Source organism: Mastacembelus armatus, chromosome 10, assembly GCF_900324485.2.
Source record: "Mastacembelus armatus chromosome 10, fMasArm1.2, whole genome shotgun sequence".
NCBI classification, from domain to species: Eukaryota; Metazoa; Chordata; class Actinopteri; order Synbranchiformes; family Mastacembelidae; genus Mastacembelus; species Mastacembelus armatus.
This window is the reverse complement of record NC_046642.1, coordinates 10,334,657-10,357,482: the sequence shown is the minus strand read 5'-3', so window position 1 is coordinate 10,357,482 and position 22,826 is coordinate 10,334,657. Positions and strand designations below refer to the sequence as shown.

Genomic DNA, 22,826 nt, shown 5'->3' with positions numbered 1-22,826 from the left:
TCTCCTATTCTTTCCTCTCTCCTTTCCTTTCCTTTTCTCTTCTCTCCTTTCCTTTCCTCATTTCCTCTCAGAAGAGCCACTCCAAAATCTAGCTGTCACTCACATGACTATTGATAATCCCAATCAACAACTTGCATCACAGTTGCAATGCAGTGTATGTTATCAATCATCACTGATAACGCTGAGATGGACATAGGCATTGGTCTAAAGTCTGCTGTGAGGATACAATGTGATGACTGAAGACCTTATTGCCAGCAAATTTCATCATCATCATCAGTACCATCATGAGTATCATCATCATCACCAATGCTCTGAGCTACCAGTGCAGACAGGTATGTGTACAGAATACATAGAGGACCATTGACTCAGTGACAGTTACAGTATCATCTATCTGTGGTGTAGAGCTGACACTGGCTAATATTATCCAATCTACATTGAGGCTGAAGGAGCCAAACCCATCTGTATTAAACTGATCAAGAATGTCTTTTATTGCTGATGAATTCAACTTTTTTTTCAACAATTTCATCTTTCAAAATTATTTACGCTTGTTGTAGATGAACAAGTTGGAGCCATTTAACACACTGTTGTTCATCATATATGATTGTGAGTGACGATAGTGTTGCTGCAAAGGTGTTTCAACTAAGTTCTGAGTAAAGGGTCTGAATACTTATGTAAATGTGATATTTCAGTTTTTGCTTTTTAATAAATTTACAGAAATTCCTAAAATTGTAGATTAATGAGGAAAAAAAATGAATTTAAACAATTGTAGTATCAGGCTACAACATTGAAAAAGGCAAAGGAGGTCTGAATACTTTCTGAATGCAGTGTAGTCCAGGCTTTATATAATGGTGTCATTTGATAAACATTGTTTTATGTGACCTGGGTTTTTGCATTTGCTTTACATCGTTGTACCCTATGTTGTATGTGTCACACATATGTCTATGACTGTGTCTAAGTTTTACCTGGCTGCCCAACAAATGTGTAGCAAAGTTAAAGCTGAACAGTTTGGGGCTTTACACATTTGTATGTGAACCTCTGACTCAGCAGCACAGATGAGAGGAGGAGAGGGAACAATATTATGTCTGATAACACCACGTCACAACACGCACACACTTTTTCTCTGTACCCAACTCCCAGGGTGGCACTGTAATCAAAAAGGCCTGTTTACATTTCATTATGGTCAAATGGGAGATGAAAATGGGAGAAACAGGAGATGGAGGAGAGGGAGGGGAGCTGTGGTCACCCAGAGGGACAGTGGAGACAGCAGCATGGATAAACAGTGACAGGAAGAAAATGACAGGTTTGTACGAAAAATAAGACATTTCCTTTAATAACATCTGTAACATCACGATTGTATCCTGGTATCATTTTCAATATATCTGATGATGCAGTACACACTTTTATGTGGACACTGAATTGATTAATTGGCATTTATATACTAATACAACATGAAAACTGCATTCTTTTTTACAAAGACATTATAATAGGGCACAAATGGTGTAGCAGCAAAAAAAAAAGAGTGTATGTGTTCTTTTATACATAATAGTACAACATATTTGCAGATAAGAGATCCATTGCAAAATACAGCTAAAATGAAGTTACAAATACATTTCTAAAGTGTGCACTACGTCATACACAAGGTCATGGCATGGATATTAGAGATTGTTAAATGTTATATAGTTTTTTACAGGGTCTCTATAGATTACTAAGACACTGGAGGCTAGAACAGGGCTACCTTTACAGTACAATATAGACTGTGCAGATACAAAGCACACTGATATTTTATACTGATATTATATGTTCAAGCAGTATATCCTAGCTTAAAGAGTTGTGACGTTGAAATGACTGGTGGTGTCAGCAGATACTAATGTGTCCTGGTCGAATCTGATGCTTTTTTTGTTATGAATTAGTGCTTTAAAATAATAAGCTTTGGTTACAAGAATTAACAGTTGGAGCCTAAAACGTTATCTCAGTGCCGCAACTCTTTTAGGTGGAATGTTATTGATATGTCATACACGTCTACATGAGTGGAGCTTTTCAGTCTGACTCTATTCGCTCCTTCAGTTCTGCCTTCAACAAAAGGTTTGTTTTTCTCCCCCCAGTGGACTAATGTGCTTTGCAGTCTCAAACACAAGTGCAATCTGTACTAAGGTTCAAAGACTCTTACTTAGGTTTCCCAAAGCATTTGTTATTGTAAAGTCTGGAAAAATAGCAGTTTATGCAAAATAATGTATTAGCAGAAATGGCTACACGTGTAAAAAGAATGTAAGACATTAAAGCATTACAAATTTTATGAAATAAACTTATTGAACTGGCTCTGTCAGATCTGTATGATACATATGAGTTAGACCAGCAGTTGTTTAGCCTGCTGCAAGTTGTTGTTTCTCACTTTGGTTTTTATATACTGTGGACTATAAGGAACTATAAGAAATGTAGTATGTTAGCTAGTGAGTCTTCGAAGTGCTGCTATATGGATTTTATTCGATTTGGACAGAGCCACATTAGATCGTTCCCTGTTTGTGCTAAGCCAAATGACTGTTAGCCTCAGCTTCATATTTACTGCACAAGGCCAAAACTGGTATCAATCTTCACATCCAACCATCTGCAACAAAGACAATAAGTTTGTTTGAAAAATGTTAAATCATTCCTTAAAGCCAAGAATGATTAAACATTGTTTGAGGCTACAAAGGCTTTGGGAAACCATCTCCTGTTCCATATTATCACACAGTGTCTGGTCTGTACTCAGAGGACCAGTTCAGCTCTCGTCTTAGCGAAAATGCTTCCCTTCAGATCGCTAATACACACTCAGAAAGCTCTTATAGGTTCCTCTAACCAGTGATGATCACTACAGATCTGCTGCACCCCTAGTCTCTATACTGGAGACTGTGCTTATTGCTAAATGTAAATAAAAACATTTTATTTTTATCTTAATAGAGGTCTGAAATAACACAGAGAAAGTAACAATGCTCTAATACTTGGTCATTAATATGTTATGATATAGAGGTAGTGATTTGAAACATTGATTGACAGTAATAACAAACACTGAACAATGAACCCAAGTGTAGAGAAACATAATCTTATCTCAGAAGAGTATAAATACAAAGCTTATTACATCAGCAACTGAAGCAACGTTCTTTTGCTTCAGTGCTGGCACACAAATAATTCAGACTCTGGACTGCACACTGTTTCTGGATGGCTATTCTACAATCAGAAGGATGGTATGGACATGACTCATGGAGTTTGAAAGCTACTGTTTCCCATAGAGATAAGACATCACTGGTAAGTTTTAATGCAGGACACAGGCTTTGAATGGGTGTCAAAAATGGGTTTCAGCTCCTTGACCTGCCATCACAGGTCCTCTTCACATCAGCTTTAGCTGGCTTTAGCTCTTCATGCTGACTGACAAGCTGTTCAGGACCTTGTCGTTTCTGAAACAGTCACAGTTCAAACCCCATTTCCCACCCAGCAGCCAAGTTTCAGTCAGAATATAAACATGTTCCAAATGAAAAATACTCTTTCCATCCCATCTCAAGCATGCAACAACAATAGCCATGTTTCCCTTTGGCCAATGGGAACGGCTATTTGCTCGGTTTCTGTGTGCTGCAGACAATGCTGCCCCACTGATTGTTAGAATTACACATTATAATGCATATAGTCTGTGCCCTATGTGAGCTGTCTCTGTTTAAATTCAATACATTTGGGTATTGGTTTAGATGCTGACTGTGTACATAGCCGGCTACCCAGAGTGGCCCTTTATGCAGATGGATTAAAGATGAACAAAAAACAAAACAAAGACACATTCTGCAATAGAGAATACCTTTCAATCAACTTGACAGAATTAAAATAAAATATAAAACACAGGCATACAATACATTACTTAATGAAGACTTTGCAGTAAATTGCAAATATAAACCACTGACATATATTACCACACTTGGTGTGGCATAAAAAAAAGCTTATGGCTACCTGCATTAATTTCACATTGCCTGTGTTTGTATATATGCGTGTTTGTGTGCCTGCTATTGCACAGAGTGGGTGAAGTTGTGTGTATCTGTATCTGCATCTGTGGTGTTATTCTGTGTTCCTGGTATTATAAGTGTGAATGTTTGTCTGTGAAGCAGTGGACAGCCGCCAGGCCTCATTATTGTCATTCACCTCACTGCCCAAAAGAGAGGCAAAGAGAGACAAAGCAGCTGCTTTCAATCGAGCTCAGAAAGGATGGAGACAAAAGGCCTAAAATTAAACAAATGCCAGAAAGGGGCTTGGAGAGCCAACCCGTGGTCATACCCTTTGAATGAGAGAGAAGGGCTATAGGGATAACCCATCAGGGTCTTTCAGAGGGGGGACCACACAGATACACACATCCAGCTTTCAGCTCAACTACAGGTCCACACACATTGGGGTGCCAGTTCATGTCCATGTCTTCTGTCCTTCTGGTCTGAGCATGTCTGTGTCCACCAACAGCATGTTCTGTTTTTCAAATCCTCTGCAAAAAAAAATTCACCAAACCTGAAACTAATCTCCATGTGCAGTTTCAAGTCCCAGCTTCCACTGAAGGCTCACACATACAACACCTGTATAAGACCACTTCATCGCTGTTGTTCCACTGTTCCTTGAATTTATAAGTTCACCATGGAGAAGGATTTTGTCTTGTTATTCCCTGCTCTCTCAAAGTCTTGTTTCCCTCCACTCATGGGGTGTGCTTTGTGAGTCTACATGTCTGCACATGCACATGTTGACTGACAGAAGCTTTGCCACAGAAGCTAGGATGTGGTAAGAGGTTTGCCTGCACACACACATACATATAGATCTACAGTACATTGAGGCTGCAATGCTGTATGTGTTACTTTACGAGAGAGCTACTACGGGTTGTTGTTTGTGCTTCAGCCGATATTCCCTCAGTTTGAGATACTGGATGTCCAAGCGTCTGTATGCTCCATGTCAGTGATGCTGAGGGTGGGCGATGAATCAGCAGGGGTTGGTGGAGAGCAGGAGGTGAAAAGAAAGTTGGCAGACAAATCAAGTTCTCATGGCATCACACCTGGAACGACAAACAAAGTGTTTATCATGAAATCTCTGTTCACAGCCATAGTGCTGATTCTCACATGTATGATGGATCACAATATGACACACATTATGAGCCTGGTGATGGAGTGAGCATGGACATCTACTTCTCTTTAGCAAATGTAGGTATCAAAAGAACAAAATTAGTAACTTTGTATTCAGTGTCTGACACTTCAGCAAGTGGAGCTGAAGTGAAAAGCTCAAGGTGGAGCTCAAGGTGAAACATTGTTTGTGTTTTGCTAAAGCTAAACCTGCTAAATGTATCCTGATTTAGCTCCTAAATAACAAAAAATGGAACCCATTCCTGTGTTGTGATTTAGTTACCTGTATATTCAAACCAGTGGACAGCAGCAAATTCTTTTTTGCGTGTGGTTGAGTGTGGACTGACCTGCAGCGGAGAGGGTTGAGCTTCCGGCCTTTCTGGCTGCAGCTATCAGCTTTGATGGTGCAGTGGCACTGACATGTTGTCGTATCCAATGCCCACTTCCTCCCCCTGCAGGGGCGACAACGAGGCCTCGAAGAAGGAGATGGAGAGGGCAATGGAGTTGGAAGGGATGGGACACTGGTGGGAGGAGGCGATGGAGGAGGAGTAGAGGATGAGGGAGGAATAACTGGCGGAGCTGGGGTCCTGAATAGAAGAGCAATGTGGTTAGCTGTAAAATGATGTATTCACTCCAAAGTACTTTGACCTAAATGCTAACTTCACTATGATAAATAATGATATGATATGGTATGATAATATTATCACAGTGACAATGCCAATGATTTATTATCCTAATGTCCAAAATAATGTCCAAATCATGACAATCCATTCAATAATTGTGAAGATATAAGATCATAAATGCCAGTATGCCCTATCCAAAGGGGACCATGAACATCTGTACAAAATTTGATAACACTCTAATAGTTGATGAGATATTTCAGTGTGGACTGATGTGGTGGTCCAGCTGACACTTCAACAGATTGACATTGCCAGAATTAAAGTTATACTATGAGTTTAAAACAGGGTCTAAAAGATTTTGCTGTTTTGCTGTTAATCCCATATGATTTCATCATCATAGCTAAAAATGAATGCAAACCCACACAATGCAGTGTGTGGGAGACGTGTGACTAATGTGGGATAGTGTTTCCTTAGCTGCTGACAAACTTTCTGTTCATCTGTCTTTCTGTCTGTTACCATGGCGTGAGGCCTTCACTTTCTCCTCTAGACGCTCTGTACTTTCTCTGAGAAAGTTGCTTGTGTCAGATGGTCCATTAACTGGAACTGGTTCTGCCTCAGTCTTGCCCTGAGGCCAGCAGCCTTAATGAAGTCACTTAATGAGGCACAGAGGGGCCATCTTTGTTCAGATCCAGATGACCACGCCTGCTGCTGGCTTGGACAGAGTAGGTAGCATTTGGAAGCAAATTACACAGATTTCACCCCTGCCAGATTCTGAATGAAGCCTGGTCTGAGTGATGGATGGGTGCTGGGGGTCACCACACCCAAACCAAGCCACCTCTGGCCCCTGGGGGCTGGAAATGACTGACAGCAAAGTGAAGGGGAAGCAGATGAGGGAAAAAAAATTGTATGGAAAAGCGCACTAAGTCTCTTATTCTTCACTGCTCAGGGTTGAAACATGGGAATCCTGGTACATGTATCTCCACCTCTTCTCTCAGATCACAGTGTAGCAGGTTAATATTTTAGACGTTTCCAACTGACCTTCTGCACTGCCCCAGTTGAGAATTATAGAATATGTGATACCGCTGATGACAGTAAATGTTAAATATTAATGAATAGTTGTTGCACTATTGTTGTTTTTGTAAGGCTAACCAGTTTATTAAATTAATATGTGATGTCCTCAGAAGTGATTGAAAAGTGTATTATGGCATGTATGTGTGTATGCGTCCGTGTGTGTACGTGCTTTTCTATGGTTGTTCATATTGTAGAAAGATAAGCATGTATGTGTGTATGTGTGTGTGTGTGAGTCAGACCTTGGCTGCTGTGGCTGTGGAACAAACTGTCCTTCAGTAATAATACAGACCAGACAACCTAGTTTTTTTATCCTTTTCCAAACATTTATACTGAAACTGACAAATACTTACTATATTAAGGAAAATATAAACTTAAAGGTCCAATGTGTAATATTTAGCTATCTAATCTATTAGCAGAAATGGAATATAGCATTCATTAATATGCTGTCATTAAATGTGTAATGACTGAAAAATACCAACTGTTGCATTTTCTTAATCTTAGAATTGAGCCTTTTAAACCTACACAGGGAGCGGGTCTCCTTTTACTGAGGCAGCCATGTTGTGCTCCATGTTTCTACAGTAGCCCAGAAAGGACAAACCAAACACTGGCTCTAGACAGGGAATCATGTTTTTTTTTTAAAGGTGACAGCCAGTGTACCCTCCCTCATGCCTGGAAATGGGGGGTGGTGTGTAAGGGGTGCTCAGAAGTTTGCATTCTGCAGTCTCACCACTAGATGCCATTAAATATTTCACATTTTGCACATTGAACCTTTAAGAGTCGTCACTGAGTTTAAAAAAGTGTATGCTGAATATTAAACTTACACAGCTCTGGTGGCTCCACTTGTTTTCTGTCTGGACTTTCCTCGCTCCCTGTTCTTGTTTTTTCTGGCTGGCTTCACATAGGGCCTGAGAAAATCCCACACACAAAACATTACAGACGTATAATGAAATAGTCAGCAAGCTGTATTAAACTGTTCAATTGTGAATCAGAATCTAGTTCATTTGTCTAATAAATAACAATACAAGTCTGACTGAGGCTAACCAGGTGCATAAAGAAGTTTTTTTTATTTTAAGTTAGTTTTGTTAATAATACATATACTTTTATTTATGTACAGTGTTATTACTACTTTAAGTTGATCACTGTGTGTGTTCAAGTAAAATATCAGAATACTTCTTCCACTACGGTGTAGGGCAGACAACAGAACAGAGGGCTCTAATTATTGCCAATTACACGCTCTGACATTAATAAAAATAAATTAAGAAAGCAAAACAATGACATCAGGAAACAGTCAACTTATTAGCTTTGTATTTTTGGGTCATGCCCACATTGTCTGCTGTTTACTGCGCTCTGGCTGCGTCAATTTGCTGATTCATATCCTTCTTATTATGCCAGTGTCCAAACCATTATTGAGCACAATTTGTTTTAATGTACTGTGTTGCCCTGTGCAGCAAAGTACATCTGTCTGTAGCAGCGCCTTCACTTTTTCTCAGTCTCTCTCTGTTCTAATCTGCTGTGAACTGTAAGACACCGTCCCACCCACTGCACACTTTGACCTTGGTCATGCTACTTTAGGTGTGTTTCAGTCTGTAATGGACTGTATGCCTTTTCATTTCATTTATTCTTTTAATAATGCAGAAAGCTCCATTTACTGCCACTTGGAACAACTTTGACACAAATTGGTTCAGACCTATGACTCCAAATTAAAGGTACCATTACAGGCTTTAGGTTCTCTTTTATTTTGCCAAAAATATATAGTTTATGCAAACCATGTTTGTGCCTTTGTAACGTTATAGTTTTTCTTACACTCATTTAGACATTTTGGTTTACCTTTCAAAAGAGATTAGGGTTATGGATGTATTTAAATGGGTTTAACTTTTTTAATTTTTGGGCCTGTGCACAAACATGGGTGGTGTCTGTTGAGGTTTAAACTATATTGAATTACGGGCACAGTGTTTACCATCTTAGCCCTGACATTATTAATAACGGACTGCTGCTGCTGGTGGTGTTGTTGTCTTTGGAGCTCTAATTTACTATCATGGATGCGTGACTCTGCTCCCAGTCTGTGAGAGAGCACATGGCACAGGAGATAAAATCATCACTATGGTGACAACAGGATGCGGGCTGTCTCAGGGGATTGTGGGAGAGAGTCACACAGATGCTAACTCCTCGTGGGACACAAACACACACACACACATACATACCACAAAAACAAAAATATTCACACACACATAAAAACTTTCACACCAGTTATACTAACCCATAGACTATGAACAGTGCTCAAGTAGATGTAGACATGCAACGAAACCGCATGCACACAAACCCTGACTGTGTTTTAAGAAACACACACAAACATACATTGGAATTCTTTATTTATGTCCACATCCTAACAGGAAGCAGTGGGACATAAACATTAAAGATGCAATCATGTTATTATCTGGCTGGACCTGCCAGTGTTTGGCACACAAACAAATGCGTTCCTTTCATGGTGTTCAGCTGTCAGTCCCAGCTGACGCCCAGTACAACCTGAACAGCAGTTTCTACCTCCTGGACAGGAAGGCTTCTTTACTTTCAGTTAGCATATGTTATCAGAGACCTCTGATAAACAGCTGTCCTTTAAATTTTAGTCCACTGACGTCAAGTTATAAAGTCAGTTTGATCATTTATCATGGGGGAAAAATCCGTCACATCAAATTCTCTTGAGAATATTACTATTTTAACTAATGGTGGCACAGCTCTCTAGGATTCATGACATGTGGCCACAATGTGCCAGGTCTGTTTCTACCTTTACCACATTATCTCTTTATGTTTCCCGCAGTTCTCAACCGCCCCATAAAGACAGTGAGTGAGTGAACTGGATTAAAGGCTGTTGCCGCTGTATTAAAGCCACTACACCGTCAGCTGTGGAAAATCATTGTATGGACATCCCGAACCGTAATGAGCATCCCGCTAGTCTTGATTGATGCTTTTGATCTAGAAATGCACCCAACCAGGCGCTGTAACGACGGCAGGTGTTTTTATTGTTCACTGTTTAATCATAATTAAAGCTAGAAAATGAATTGAAATGGCACTGATGTTGTGAATTTGGTAATTTAAAAAAGAAAGCCTTTCCAAAATTGTCAAATCCCAAGAATGTCTGAAACCAGTCAAAAGATACTGCAGATGGATACTGGGTACAAGAACAAGTACCTGGTAAGTCTAACATCCACTAAGATGCTGATAATCACTTGGGGAAGAACTGCTTTTGGCTGAAACCCTCAGCTGAATACTTCTTCCTCATTACCAGAATGATCATTAGCCCTGGTTTGATAGCATCGTTAGAAAAGATTGAATATTAAAATTAAGATCTTACAGCTCACGAAAATACTATTAAGGATGAATAATGACAGAGAGATTCAAATCCAGAAAAACAAAGAGGAACGAAATTAGGGGAAGAGAGCAAGTGAGTTACCTTGTAGTAGGTATCGGCTGGAATTGTTCTTTCAGTCTGCAGACAGATAAATCAGACAGCGTCAGTATAAAGGTGCGGTGAGATCAATGAACAACAGGTGCACCATCCATCTCTACCTTTGTGCAAAGTGTTTTTATTACCTGCACTCACACTGGCTGTGCTCAACAAAGGGCAACTCAATGAGCTCATGTTTCATGAAGGAGGTCCTTATCAGCTGTACACAGATAAAGAAAAATATCCAGTAAACCATCATCACCCTCACACTGTTTCACCAGTGGAGATTTAGTGTGTCTCTCTGTATTTGTGTGTATTACCTCCATGGTGAGTGTGTGTGTGAGCGAGGGAACACACTCCAGGGCCTCATCGGCACAGCAGCCGCCACACCGCCTCACTGACACGCAGGATGGGATAAAGAGGTGGTGTGTCTCCCCAGGCAACTCCCGCCAAACCTCCACCAGAGTGTCCCGAGGCTCACAGCCGCTCCGTGAGTACACCTCCAACCAGCGACGCACTGGTGCACCAACACAGACAAGAAATTTTAAATTTTACACTTTCAGCTTCACAAAGTAGGACTTTCTATTGAAATATCGAGTGTACCTTCACGACCCTCTCTGGATCTGGAGGAGTCTGCCGGACGCCAGTGAGCAAGCTGGAGGGAGAAATAAATATAATGAAAAAAATCATGTGGAAGGCACAGTTTCACTAAGTTTAAGATTTCCGAATCAAGCCTGTCTACAACTCAGAACTGCACTTTGGAGTCATGATTTCATTTATTAGTACTCTAGTAATCAAAAGAAAACAAATCTCCAATGTGTTCAATGCAGAGTCCTCTCTTTTATACTGAGTTTAAACAATCTATAATCACATCATCCTAAATATGTTTCCACGCAAAGACCATATTCAAAGTCAAACTTTTTGAGTCTATGTTGAACCAAATGTTATAGAATTAAACCAACAGATAAAAGTGTTTACAAAGAACCTCTGCAACAGGAAGTTGCAGGCATGAGCAGATTTGGTTGCAAAAGGCTGCTGATGAGTATCAACAGATCAAAGCTTTTCCTGGTAATGAACACCACAGTGCTTCACACCTGGCATATCAAAATGAAAATCCCCATGATGGTGAATGACAAGAAGAAAGTGATGATTCAAACCTTTGATACACAGGTACACATGCTAAAGAAAAGAGCAGGCCTGTGGTTCTTCTGAAATTTAAGTTAAACGTCTGACTTAATGAAATATTTACCACATGGATGAAATCAATAGGTTCATTTGATAATATAATAGAAATATCCAAGTTTACAACCAAGAGTGAATCATATTTTCAGCTCCATAACTGAACAAGTTGTACCTGCTACCATTGCTCTCACTTTTATTACCTGATTATGACATTTAAAACACTTTCTATAGTCCCGCAGTTGTAGACAATGAGAGTATCTGCCACTGGATTTATCACCAATGCTCTGCTGCAGTCAGTCTGGCTAGATGTTGATGAGCAAACAAAGATTCATACTCTAAATAATGAGCTAACATGAGATTACTGCAGCTTGTTCGGTTAACATTTCCTCTGACAGTGATCATTCAATCCAATAGTTTATGACTCTTTTGGTTGTTTTTCTGTCACCTCATATTGTCCAGATGTGGTCTACAAAAACACAGATGTTTACATCTGTTTTTACATTTTAGAAAGATTACACTTTTTACTCCACTACATTTTACAGCTATGCTTAATACTTACTGTACGGTCAAACACATGTGATAACCTTAAAAAACATGATTTATAATCAAATATTAACCCCATGTAAAAACAGAGTCTAGTTGTTGTCTTCTCATGTTTCAAATGTCTAAATCTATTTACCCTGGGAAGGTTTAATCCAATCGTTGTTTGAGGTCCAAAGAGGTGAAATTATCACAAAGAGCTGAGTTTTTTTTTCTTTCCTCTCACACTAATCATCTCATGACCCTTAAGATTTATTTTGTGACCCTATGGAGGGGCCCTAGGTTAGGAACCACTGGAATAAACTATCAAAGTGTATGTAAAATAAACTAGCTCCACCTCAAACAGCTGCAATAGTAAAATTCTGTTTATACAATGATAATAAGCACAACCTAAAAATGTTTAATAATCTAATATATACGAGTCACAGGAGCTATTCTACTTTAGTTTTGGAGCTCTGAGTACAAGTTGCTGATGATATTTGTGTTCTTTTACTTGAATAAGACTTTTACTAGTATTGCAGTATTTTTACATTGTTGTAAATTTAAGTAAAGGATCTGAGCACTTTGTACACTATTGAAATAAGATAAACTGAATTTGACAGCCCTCAGTGTTATTCTCTCTAACACACACATGGCCTTATGTGTGTGTGTGAAGACCAAGGCCACTTTTAAGTGAATGTAGACTTTGTCCAGTTGCCCCCCTTTAACTGCTCCACCCCAGCACACAAACACTCGTTGGGCCCACATCGATTCTGAGTTAAGCAGGGACTGAGGCCATTTTGTGACTGTTCGGTTGTGGGCTGAAGTCAGTAGTGGCAGCAGTAGCGTGTCTTTTCTGTATCAGACTTTGACACTGGACTATAATTACTCCCTCTCAACACACATCTGCGAAAGAGCTGGCACATGCACACATACACACACAGTCCTGACTGCCAGCCCAGTGCCATCTGGACTGTTAATGCTGTCTGTCTACTGTCTAACATGTTGAGTTCGCAGCCACTCCCAGAGCACACTGTACAGACAGGCGTGTGTGAGAGCACCTCTGCCCTACAGCTATACACAACCTCTCTCCCACTCTGAGGAGGAAAACGGATGACCCCTTTTTCAAACAAGCTGGCAGAAGGCATGACAGCAGAGCAGCACCAGGTATGAGACAGTGACTGTGAGCTTCTATCTGTGTCATGTAGTGTCTAAGATTATGAATCACTAAAACATAGAGCCCAAAGTCAGAGCTGGATCCCACACCCCCTCTGAGCACTGCTTGTTCCTGATAGAAGACTCCAGACATAAATAAAAAAACAGCACATGCAGGTCTCTCGGTGTGTGTGTGTGTGTGTGTGTGTAAAATGAGCCCATATGTCACACTGAGGAAAACGTCAGTGCAGTCAGTGAACATTTCATATGAATTATAACTGTGATAACCCAATATGTAGCTTCCATAAAGCAAAACGTCAAGTCCATAAACAGTTCTTGGTGCAACTAACGAGGCACCATTTATAAAGAATTTATCAGAAGTAAATAATGGCTTTAGAGCTGAAACTGTTAAATAGTCAGCTGACAGAACATTAATGCCAGATTGTTTTTTCTAATCAAGTTGTTTAAGTCATATATCTTCTCAAATCTGCTGCTTTGTCACTTTTATATCACTGCTAACTTTAACTTTGGGTTTAGGACTGATGGTCAGACATAACAAGGAAATGGAATTTGTCCCCTTAGGTGTCAAAATCCAGTCCTTGAGGGCCACTGTCCTGCTTGTTTTCCTATTACAGCTGCCCTTTCAGCTTCTGGTTGACTGAATGCACCTGATCCAGGTGTGGGCTGGGCAGGGATTGGAGGAAAACAAGCAGGACAGAGACCTTTGAGGACTGGAGTTTGACACAGTGGCTTTTTGCTTCTATTTTCAGGCTTTCAGTTGCCAGATTGTTGTTGGAAACAAGAGGAAACAGCTAGTGTGACTCTGTCCAGCTGTTTAAAAACCAGTTAACCTCTGTTTTTAGTTCATACATTAAATTATGTATAAAAACAACAATTTGACATGTTGTGAAGTTATGTTGGCTTATTTTTTGGTTGGCACCACTTGCCTGCCAAGTTTTACTATAAATTAAACAAACAAATATAAAAAAATGTTAATACTGAGCTATATGTTTCCAGATGTTTTGCTAAGCTAAGCTAACCATAGTGTTACCCTCACATCTTACTCCTTTTACAAGCATAAAAACTATTAATTTGATATTAAAACCATAGGTGGATAGCTAGATAGCTAGATAGCTAGATAGATAGATAGATAGATAGATAGATAGATAGATAGATAGATAGATAGATAGATAGAGCAAGGCCTATGCTGGAGGAGGATTTTCAATAACCTGGCACCCAAAAGTTGTTCTGATGAAAGACTTATAACTGATCTACAAAGGTTTAGTGACTTATTTCTTACATCATAACAGCTCTGTTTTTGAAAAGATGCCTTATTACAAAATAGCTTTGGGTTCTGATAGTGAGAGGAGATAAAACACCACAATATGACTACAAAGCAATTATTGTGCCACAGATAAACCACAGCAACCTGCAGGGTGTTTTTTCCTGTCACAGTCACAGGTGTCATTGACCTACGGGATAACTCCCACAGAAACAGATGCATGCAAGAAGAATGTTAATTCGTGCAGGAGCTGAATGAATGAGTTGATTAACTGATCTAGAAATAATCACTAATGGGTTGGAAATGAAATCACATGCTGATGTCTGGTTGCAGACCGACCCACTGAGGTCAAATGGACTGTCCTATACATTCATACCTTGGCCTGAGACGTCGGTATTCTGGCGAGCAGCAGGAACTGAAACATTCCTAGAATAACTTGAAGCATAATCCCCATTGTGCAGGAGTCCAAGGGGCGCGAAAAAAAAATTTTTTGGATCAATCCAAAACAAGAAAACAACAACAACAACAAAAAATTAAGGTGCTTGTCCGGTCGCCTCCGTGTGTGATTAAAGGCGCTGAAGTCCCGCTTTCATTCTCCGGTCTCCCTTCCCTGGAAGGACTCCCAGGGTGGCATCATCAGGGCTGGAACCATAACTTTAATTTGCAGCATCTGACAGTAAAGGGCTGGTCTAAATGATCAGCTCCCAGTCTAAACTCTAATGGTAGTTTAGAATTGTATTTTTATTTTGACTGGAGCAGGCTCAGTAGGCTGATGTCAACACAAATATTCTTAAGTCATTATTTATTACCAGCCTAACCAGACAACGCCAAAGCCTTAAAGCTTGATATTTTGGTGGCAGCTGTTTAAACTTTGAGTGGGTACATCTATTTAGTGACTATTTATGTCTGGGTATCGTCAGTGTATTGGTCCTGGTCTCAGAAAACCGGTGTGGGGGCTCCGGGGTGGCGTGACTGGAGGATCATCCAGACTCCCTCTGAAACATGGTGCGATCATAAAATCCTCTATGTGGCTGCAAAAAAACATATCATCCAGCTACAGGACGTTTATCCGGTAAAGATCCGACGCTTTGGTCCGATAGGGACAGTGCCGCATATCCCTCTCTCTGGCTCGGTCACAGTCTCTCCACACTGTCGCTCCCCATGAAAATGTGACGTGTCCCCTCCAGGCGCATCTTCCCGTTTTTTTAATTTATCCTCTAATAAATAAACCCAGAATAAAATCCTGCAGTAGCACGGCAGCACAGCCACAGCCGAGCAGCAGGGTCGTCCACAGACAGACAGAGGTCTGAGAAGGTAGGAGTCTTCATTTGTGATCGGTTTCCTCGTTTCCTTTGCCCTTGAGACGCACGCAGCGTAACCATTGCACTGCCAACTTTTTCCAAACGGGACAGGCGCACTGGGTACAGGTGCAGCTTCTCTATTGGTCCCAAAGTGGGGGATCAGGGGATCTCCAGGGGCCCCTTGCAAGTGGGGTCATGGCTGTAGCCGCCCCCTGAGGACACTGAGGTCATATCCACGGTATCATTTTTAAATATGTGTGTGTGTGTGGGGGGGGGGGGGGGGGGGGGGGGGGGGGGGGGATTGACAGAAAAATACATCTGGTGCTATTTTGACAACGGCTTAATGACTTTTTAGGACAGAGTGTCAGAATATTCATATAGTGATATGTTTGATTCCCAGCAGTGGCAGCTGTTTCACTGTTAGATAATGATATCTGCTAACCCTTTTTTTATGAGTCTCTAACTTGATTTTCCTGACATGAAATCATGTGCTTAGAAGTTTTCTGGATTAAGTCATCTCATATGGTAATAATTATTCACAAAATACAGACAAAGTTGAACTGCTAGACCTTTAATTTAATGGCTTCTTTGTCAATCCTTTAGTTACATCTAGCAACTCAAAAAAGTGAAATTTGTGGATACTGTTCAACATATATGAGCATTAAAGTTTCTATAATGAATGAATAAGGAATAGATTTTCAACTGAGCAGCTTTTCAAAGAAATTTCTTTGGAAATCAATTGTATATGCAGCTAAAACAAGAGAAACAACAGCACAGGTCTCTCTCAGCCTCTGTTACAGACAACACTTTAAAATGTCAGAGCAGATAAAGCGCAGGTGGAAGCATTAGCAACAGCTCTGTTCTATTCAAGTGCCCCACTAAACCATGACAGTGTGACAGTGGGCCAGCATGAACAACAGCAGGATGCTGAAACTGAAACACCCAAATGGATTTTAGCCATCCGTCATTTTTTATTTACACCTATGCGTCTCCTACTGTAACATGTCAAGATAAAAAGACCTGTTTGCCCTGCAATTAGCAACAAATTCAATCTGGAAACAGGCTCCAAAATTATTAAGACATTAACCCATACAATAATATTTATTGTGTAGAAATATTAATTGAGAATTCTGAATGTGAATAAACCAGATTAAGGTAAGTTAAGTTTTCACCTTTTGATGTCAGAAGGTGGGTTGTTATTGTGGAATTTGAGGAACTTGAGGTCATGCAAACCCTGTATCTTAATTATGTTTTGACACTGGTCCTAATCAACATTTTCATTTGTACCTGTTTCCGGGACAGAGTCACATCAAATAAAGTAGTATGGTGTAAAAGTCTGAAGTTCAACTTGTTACTGCCCAAGTCAATGATTTATTTTTCTACTCCTTATCACTATTTATTATTTTTCATATAATGAATAATGATAGACAGACGGTATTATTACAAGGCATGATTAAACACACTTTTTCTGCAGGTCATTAAACTATAGATAAAAATCAATTAAAATTGCCTTCATAGCTGGTTTTCCCGAGGAGATTGCGGCTTGTCTTCCATCACTGGGTGTGGGTGTGGGTGTGGGTGTGTGTGTGTGCGTGGAGGCATGCTGACACCAGAATCTCAGTCATTATGGTGTGTTTGGGTTACGACGGGGCACTCACACGCCACATGAGGGTGAGGGTGTCTGTATGCTATGAGGGGATAAACACTTTAAAAAAACAAAAAAAAAAAAAACCTATCTCCTGTTATCTCCCGCTGACGTCTCTGGACTGAGGCCACTGGCGAGAAGACAGAGAGGGATGAAGTTATGTTTTCCTAAAGCATAACTCACATAGTAATTCTAGGATTTCATCAATTCAGTATTCAAGTATTAAAAGGCAAAACACTTAAAACCGAAATTCTTTTCCATGATGTCAGCAGGGTGCACAGAGTGAATTTGTTTAGTTTTATAACCAAAATGAAAGAGCTTTTAAGTGGATGTAAACATAACAATAAATATGTTGGGCTAAGTCAGTTTTAAGTTGATCACATCTGCAGCCCTGAATGTGAGAAAAAAAATGCTGTTCATACTCATTTTCACAAATTCAAACTCCTGGTATAATGAAAAATAAACTTCTGGATTCTGAAGCAGGTCAGATAAATATTTATCTAACTGCTACAACAATACAGACTCCTCTCTGTGTGGTTGTTCATTAAAAGTTGTCTACAGCTGGATGTCTAAGCCATTTGCTAAATCTGCCAGTCAGAGCTAATTCAGTTTCTTTCTAAAATGGTTTAAAAGATTTTAATATTAATATTTAATTTTATTTTTCAAAAAATAATCTCAGTAATATTGGTGGAAATAATGAAAATATATAAGCATGGAATACAAAGCTGATAAAACACAGTGTCAGGTCTTTGTTACATAACCAGAACCACAACATGTGATGGTTGATGAGAAAGGTTCATCTTTTAATAATTTCTCAGGGTCATGCCTTGGGAACACATAAGGCAGTCAGAACAGAAAATCAACGACCTCTAATGTCTAAAAACTGAAAGGCAAAATGGTGAATGTTGGTTGTGGAGTGAACTTTGAACCATTACTATGAACCGTCTTCTCATTCAATTCGCACATTCTTATTGTCTGAGTGCTATTATAATAGTATCACTACAACTGAATTTGTCGCGCTTCAAGTCGTAATAGTGACGATTAATAGATTCCATTTTAAACAAATTGATCCTTTTATGTGCTTAATAAAAACAGTGGTGTTGTGCATCCTTCTGAGCCTTTCTACACAACAGAAGTAAGAGGATCAATATAAGGAACGATGAAGAAGAGGGGGTGGGGAGAGAGATTGCAACATTAAAAAAAAAAAAATAGCCTAGCCCAGTAGTGTCTTATGTTTCCACCACTTAGACTGGAACATTATTTCTGAATTTATATATGTATATATATATATATATATATATATATATATATGTGTGTATATATATATATATATATATATATATATATATACACACCTTAAAAGACCAAGGAAAACATAATACATTGTCAACCTGTGCACAACCCAAGTTATGATTTTCATCAATATGTTTCTTTGAGCAGCAAAAACCTACTTCTGTCTGTCAGCTGCCATTAATTCACTGTAATCTGTGATCCTGCATGCTATGTACCACGCACACAGAAATGACATGATATAACAACATTAGAAACTGTTTGCAGTGTTAATTATCGTTCCTTTGGAGAAATTATGTAGAAGGTCTGAGAGGATTCTTGTTATAGTCCAATCAATGGAAAGATGCTACCAACTACAAACAGGCCATTTAAAAACAGCCCCAAGCTGATACACAGCACAGCTTGGTCAGGAATTAGCGCCTTGGCCACCAAATGAGTGGCTTCAGCTCTGCAGCATCACATCTGATGTCAAACACAGCTACATGTTTAAGTAGGTCAGAAAAAAAGGAAAAATCCTAAAAGTAGTACTACATTAAGTGTGTCGCCTTCCACCTGCTGGCTGCTCGAACTCCATAATCACGGAGCACAGTGGGAGACTCTTCTATTTGTCCTGTCCACCTCTGTGCATTTTGTATTTCTCCAGGAACTCAGCATGTTTCTGCCGGAGGATTTCTGTCTGTTTCTTAAAACCGTTGACCCTGGAAAACAGTGTGACACCTTAGGACTGTGCTTCATATTCAAGCACTCAAACAGATTTTCTGCTATCAGCTCAATATACAATCAAAGACAGAACACAGATTCATTTGAAGAAATTGTGCATTCACCTGGCTCTCTCTTTTGACTCATTATAGATTTCTGTGATGAGTCTGTCTTTCTCATCCATAAAATTATTGTGAACTTCCTCAAGTTTCCTGTAAGAGTCAGAGGAACACTTCAGTTAAAACCACTCTTGAGTTAACAAAATAATTTAGCTAAACCAAAAACTCGCTGCACAGTAGGCACAATGTATTTTCCGCCATATTTATAAATTTGTACAGCTGCTATAACAGTTCTTCATATCACATAGATGTGAATCTCAACAAACAGAAATGGCACAGAGTCAGCATATGAAAACAAATACAAAGATGCAAGCCATGGGGTACAAGACCCGTGGTACAGAGACATGTCCACAAACAATCTCATTCATCTGGATGCGAATGTGTAGCAATGAAAACAAGTGCAATGATGAAACACACTAAGTAGTAAGTGTGTATAGGGTTTCTACCTGAAGAAGAATAAGTGCGATCCGATGCTGAGCACAATGGCGATGACGCAGTAGCCCATGAGGTGGAAGTCCCTCCTCCTCTTCTTCTGCCACTTCTGTGCTGTCATCCTGTGTGGATGAGACTGACGAAACTGCTCCCAGTAACGAGTGTTGCCCTGGTCATCCTGGGTACTGGGGGTGAAGGAGTTGAAGAAGATTGATGACAACAGAGGAGGGAAAGAGAGTACCAAAGTTAAAAACAGACTTTGTAGAAAAATTCTTGAAGCAAGCTGAAATACTATATAAATGATCAAGAAACAGGCACACAGTGGTTCAGTTACAGAGAGATACAAAAGAGAGAGCACAGTTTCTACACTGATGCAGGACATCCATCAATTAAAACCTAGACTTTCTCATTAGAAAATGTTTAGATATGAATTTCTTTCAGAAAGTACAGAGGTGATTTTTTTTCCTTCAGCTTTACTGCAGAGATGGGGGTTCCAGGCGTACCATCTTCAGTGGGACATTATGTCCTCTGAGTGTGTTACAGCAAGCAAAGTCAAGCTACATGCCCACAGTATTAAAAGTAATTACACACTTCTCCTGAATTTATTGCTGCATAATATCAGCCAAGGTTTTTCCTGCCCAAAGTAACACCCTGGAGCATGAAGAAGGTGCACAGACACTAATAAACACAACAAACTGTGACATACTGTGTGTGTCATCACCTGGCTCTGTAGCTGCTGTGACTGGAGGTAGAGCTGAAGGACTGGCCTACACTGTATGGTTGTCTGATTTTGAAGTCGTACTGTTTCCTGCTCAGCTCTTTGCTCAGCACTCGGTAGGCCTCGTTCAGTTCAACAAACTGGCAATGTAGTGCTGGATTCGATGGGTCACTGTCTGGGTGCAGCTGCAATTACACATGATGGTCACACAGCGATAATTTAGTCTGCTCATTAAACCAAGCAACAAAGCAGCAAATGAACCAAGAGAAATTCTGACCCAGGCATGTGCTTATCTGAATGTGTATTATTTTAACACACAAAACATGTTCATAATTTGTGCATGCACTCAAAACTATGCTTTTTTCTCTTATTTACACTAGAATCCACAACATTAAAACAAACTGCCATGAAGCCCACTGTGGGAAAAGTTAATCAGTAAAAATTGGCTTTGCAAGGCTGCCCCCTTGTGGCCAGATGCTATATTTACTGCACAGCTTGGTAAATGAGGACCCTACCTTCTTAGATTTGTCAAAAAAGGCATTTTTAATTTCTTCCAATGTAGCATCAGATTTAACTCCCAGGAGATCGTAGTAAGTCACAGCTTTTCTGTGAAGAGATAGCAGATAATTTTAAAAAGGAAAATATGTACATACCAAGCAATCTAAAAACAAACAGTTGTTTTCAGTCATTCTGATTAAATTAAACACACACACACATACACAACATTTACCTGTGCACATAACTCTGGGAGAGCAGACGCAGCGCACTTCTGCAGCACCAATGACACCTTTGACATAGTCGCAGTTGAGCTTCCAGCTGCATGAGGGCAAATTTCTGAAATTCCACACAAAGACCCTGTTTGGAGGTAACAGATTCAACACCAGCGCTGGTATGAAAGCACCACAATACAAAAGAGGCAGAAAGATATTTGACACTAACAACACATTTTACGGAATACTGCGTGGATATGTTGCATCAATCATACAAATCAGTTTCACTTGTACAAACATAACATCTGGTAGTTTCAGATACTGCTTTGTTCAACCAAGGCCCCGAATTAGAAATTATAATCATCATATTGTATTATTTATTTTAGTTATTATATCAAAAGTTTCATTGACAAATGACTGGAATCCTTTAACCAGGTAATTGGTTCGGTTCTAATTTAACTATGAATGTGCCTATATGACATATATACCTATATTTTCCCTTTGCATGCATTTAAATTACTTAGTCACGTCAACCCACTTGGCTTATTTCAACTTTAGAGTTTAAAACAAATACATTGATAAACTGGTTTAATGAATGGTTTCGTGTTTACATTGAAAATGCTGGAGTCCTGTCTGCTGACTGACTGAGCACCACAATAGAGGACATAGTGAATACAACATTTTTAAGAGCTGTAACACGAACCAACTAACCCACCAGCTTGTCCTACAACATGTTTATTACCCGAGGACGCATGAAATACAACTAGAATTCACTTTGACGCCATGCACATTGTTTTGAGGGGCGTGTCGAGCTTGTTCAGACTGATTTGTATGAATAGACTGACTGCTGGATTTGCACATAGGTCATTGTTTGAATAAATATATCTGTCAAGCCAGTTTCCAGTAGGAACAGCCTGTCCTTCTAACAGAGCTAATGCTAGCCGGGGTTAGCATTAAAGCCATTGGCATTGGTAGCTTGCTAACTACTTATCTATTAGTGTTTTGTTAAAGATAGAAAAAGCTTCAATTCTGAGACAAGTATAAAACCAGTAAAGGAAGGAAACTGACATACCAGCAAAAGAGTTTCATAACAGTACAGCTTTAACTTCTTCTTCTTCTGTTCCTAATTCTTCTTCATCCTTTGTCGAACCAACATTAAGGCGCATTACCGCCACCTGCTGAACTGGAGTGAGGTACATCGATATAGCGACCGATATTCTCACTATTGATCCAGTGTCTCTTAAATTTTTAACCAAAACATCATATATTTTTGTTATCAACCCCTTAAACTACTAAAAACTCTCTTAATGACACGATGAGTTTCTCTTTTCTAGTGCAAGAATGAACTCTCTCCATCTTTACTACACTCACTAAGTGTGAAACTGTTTCCAATATATTATAACTTTTACAAAATCCGGCAGTGTTCATTCATCCAATAGAGCAGGGATGATTGTTTTCCAAATAACCCCGCCCTGCTCGCTGCAGATTACCTGGTCAGGTGTGTTCAGCCAATCAGAAGCTGGAAGATACCAACTC

General features: G+C 39.7%; 2 protein-coding genes across 5 annotated transcripts; both read right to left on the bottom strand.

The window, feature by feature from the left end:
- Positions 1-4,489: 4,489 nt before the first annotated feature.
- On the bottom strand, positions 4,490-15,865 carry vegfba (vascular endothelial growth factor Ba). Its single transcript, XM_026330887.1, has 8 exons — positions 14,753-15,865; positions 10,842-10,893; positions 10,559-10,755; positions 10,385-10,458; positions 10,245-10,280; positions 7,618-7,701; positions 5,453-5,692; positions 4,490-5,041 (listed from the first exon to the last, which is right to left on the bottom strand). Exons 1-8 carry the CDS (start codon positions 14,828-14,830, stop codon positions 5,020-5,022), a joined length of 783 nt encoding a protein of 260 aa, XP_026186672.1. The 5' UTR covers positions 14,831-15,865; the 3' UTR covers positions 4,490-5,019.
- A 2,233-nt stretch (positions 15,866-18,098) lies between these two features.
- dnajc4 (DnaJ (Hsp40) homolog, subfamily C, member 4) lies at positions 18,099-22,434 on the bottom strand. Of its 4 annotated transcripts, none has more exons than XM_026329617.1 (7): positions 22,363-22,434; positions 21,311-21,435; positions 21,096-21,186; positions 20,584-20,765; positions 19,877-20,047; positions 19,437-19,523; positions 18,099-19,310 (listed from the first exon to the last, which is right to left on the bottom strand). In XM_026329617.1, the coding sequence occupies exons 2-7, from the start codon at positions 21,400-21,402 to the stop codon at positions 19,214-19,216; spliced, it is 720 nt and encodes a 239-aa protein (XP_026185402.1). In that variant the 5' UTR covers positions 21,403-21,435; positions 22,363-22,434; the 3' UTR covers positions 18,099-19,213. The 4 variants fall into 4 exon arrangements, with proteins under 4 accessions (XP_026185402.1, XP_026185403.1, XP_026185404.1 ...); XM_026329618.1 differs by having other exon boundaries at positions 21,311-21,414; positions 22,363-22,430; XM_026329619.1 differs by lacking the exon at positions 21,096-21,186.
- Between the last annotated feature and the right edge of the window lie 392 nt (positions 22,435-22,826).

What these genes read in the sequence shown, in the direction of transcription:
- vegfba (XM_026330887.1), bottom strand. Translation starts at nt 14,830, where the DNA reads ATGGGGATTATGCTTCAAGTTATTCTAGGAATGTTTCAGTTCCTGCTG. An exon ending in TACCGACGTCTCAGGCCAAG is followed by an intron (nt 10,894 to 14,752) that starts GTATGAATGTAT and finishes TTCTCCCTCCAG; the next exon opens with CTTGCTCACTGGCGTCCGGC. An exon ending in ATCCAGAGAGGGTCGTGAAG is followed by an intron (nt 10,756 to 10,841) that starts GTACACTCGATA and finishes TTGGTGCACCAG; the next exon opens with TGCGTCGCTGGTTGGAGGTG.
- dnajc4 (XM_026329617.1), bottom strand. Translation starts at nt 21,402, where the DNA reads ATGCAGCTGGAAGCTCAACTGCGACTATGTCAAAGGTGTCATTGGTGC. An exon ending in TCGCACTTATTCTTCTTCAG is followed by an intron (nt 19,524 to 19,876) that starts GTAGAAACCCTA and finishes TGACTCTTACAG; the next exon opens with GAAACTTGAGGAAGTTCACA. An exon ending in GAGTCAAAAGAGAGAGCCAG is followed by an intron (nt 19,311 to 19,436) that starts GTGAATGCACAA and finishes ACTGTTTTCCAG; the next exon opens with GGTCAACGGTTTTAAGAAAC.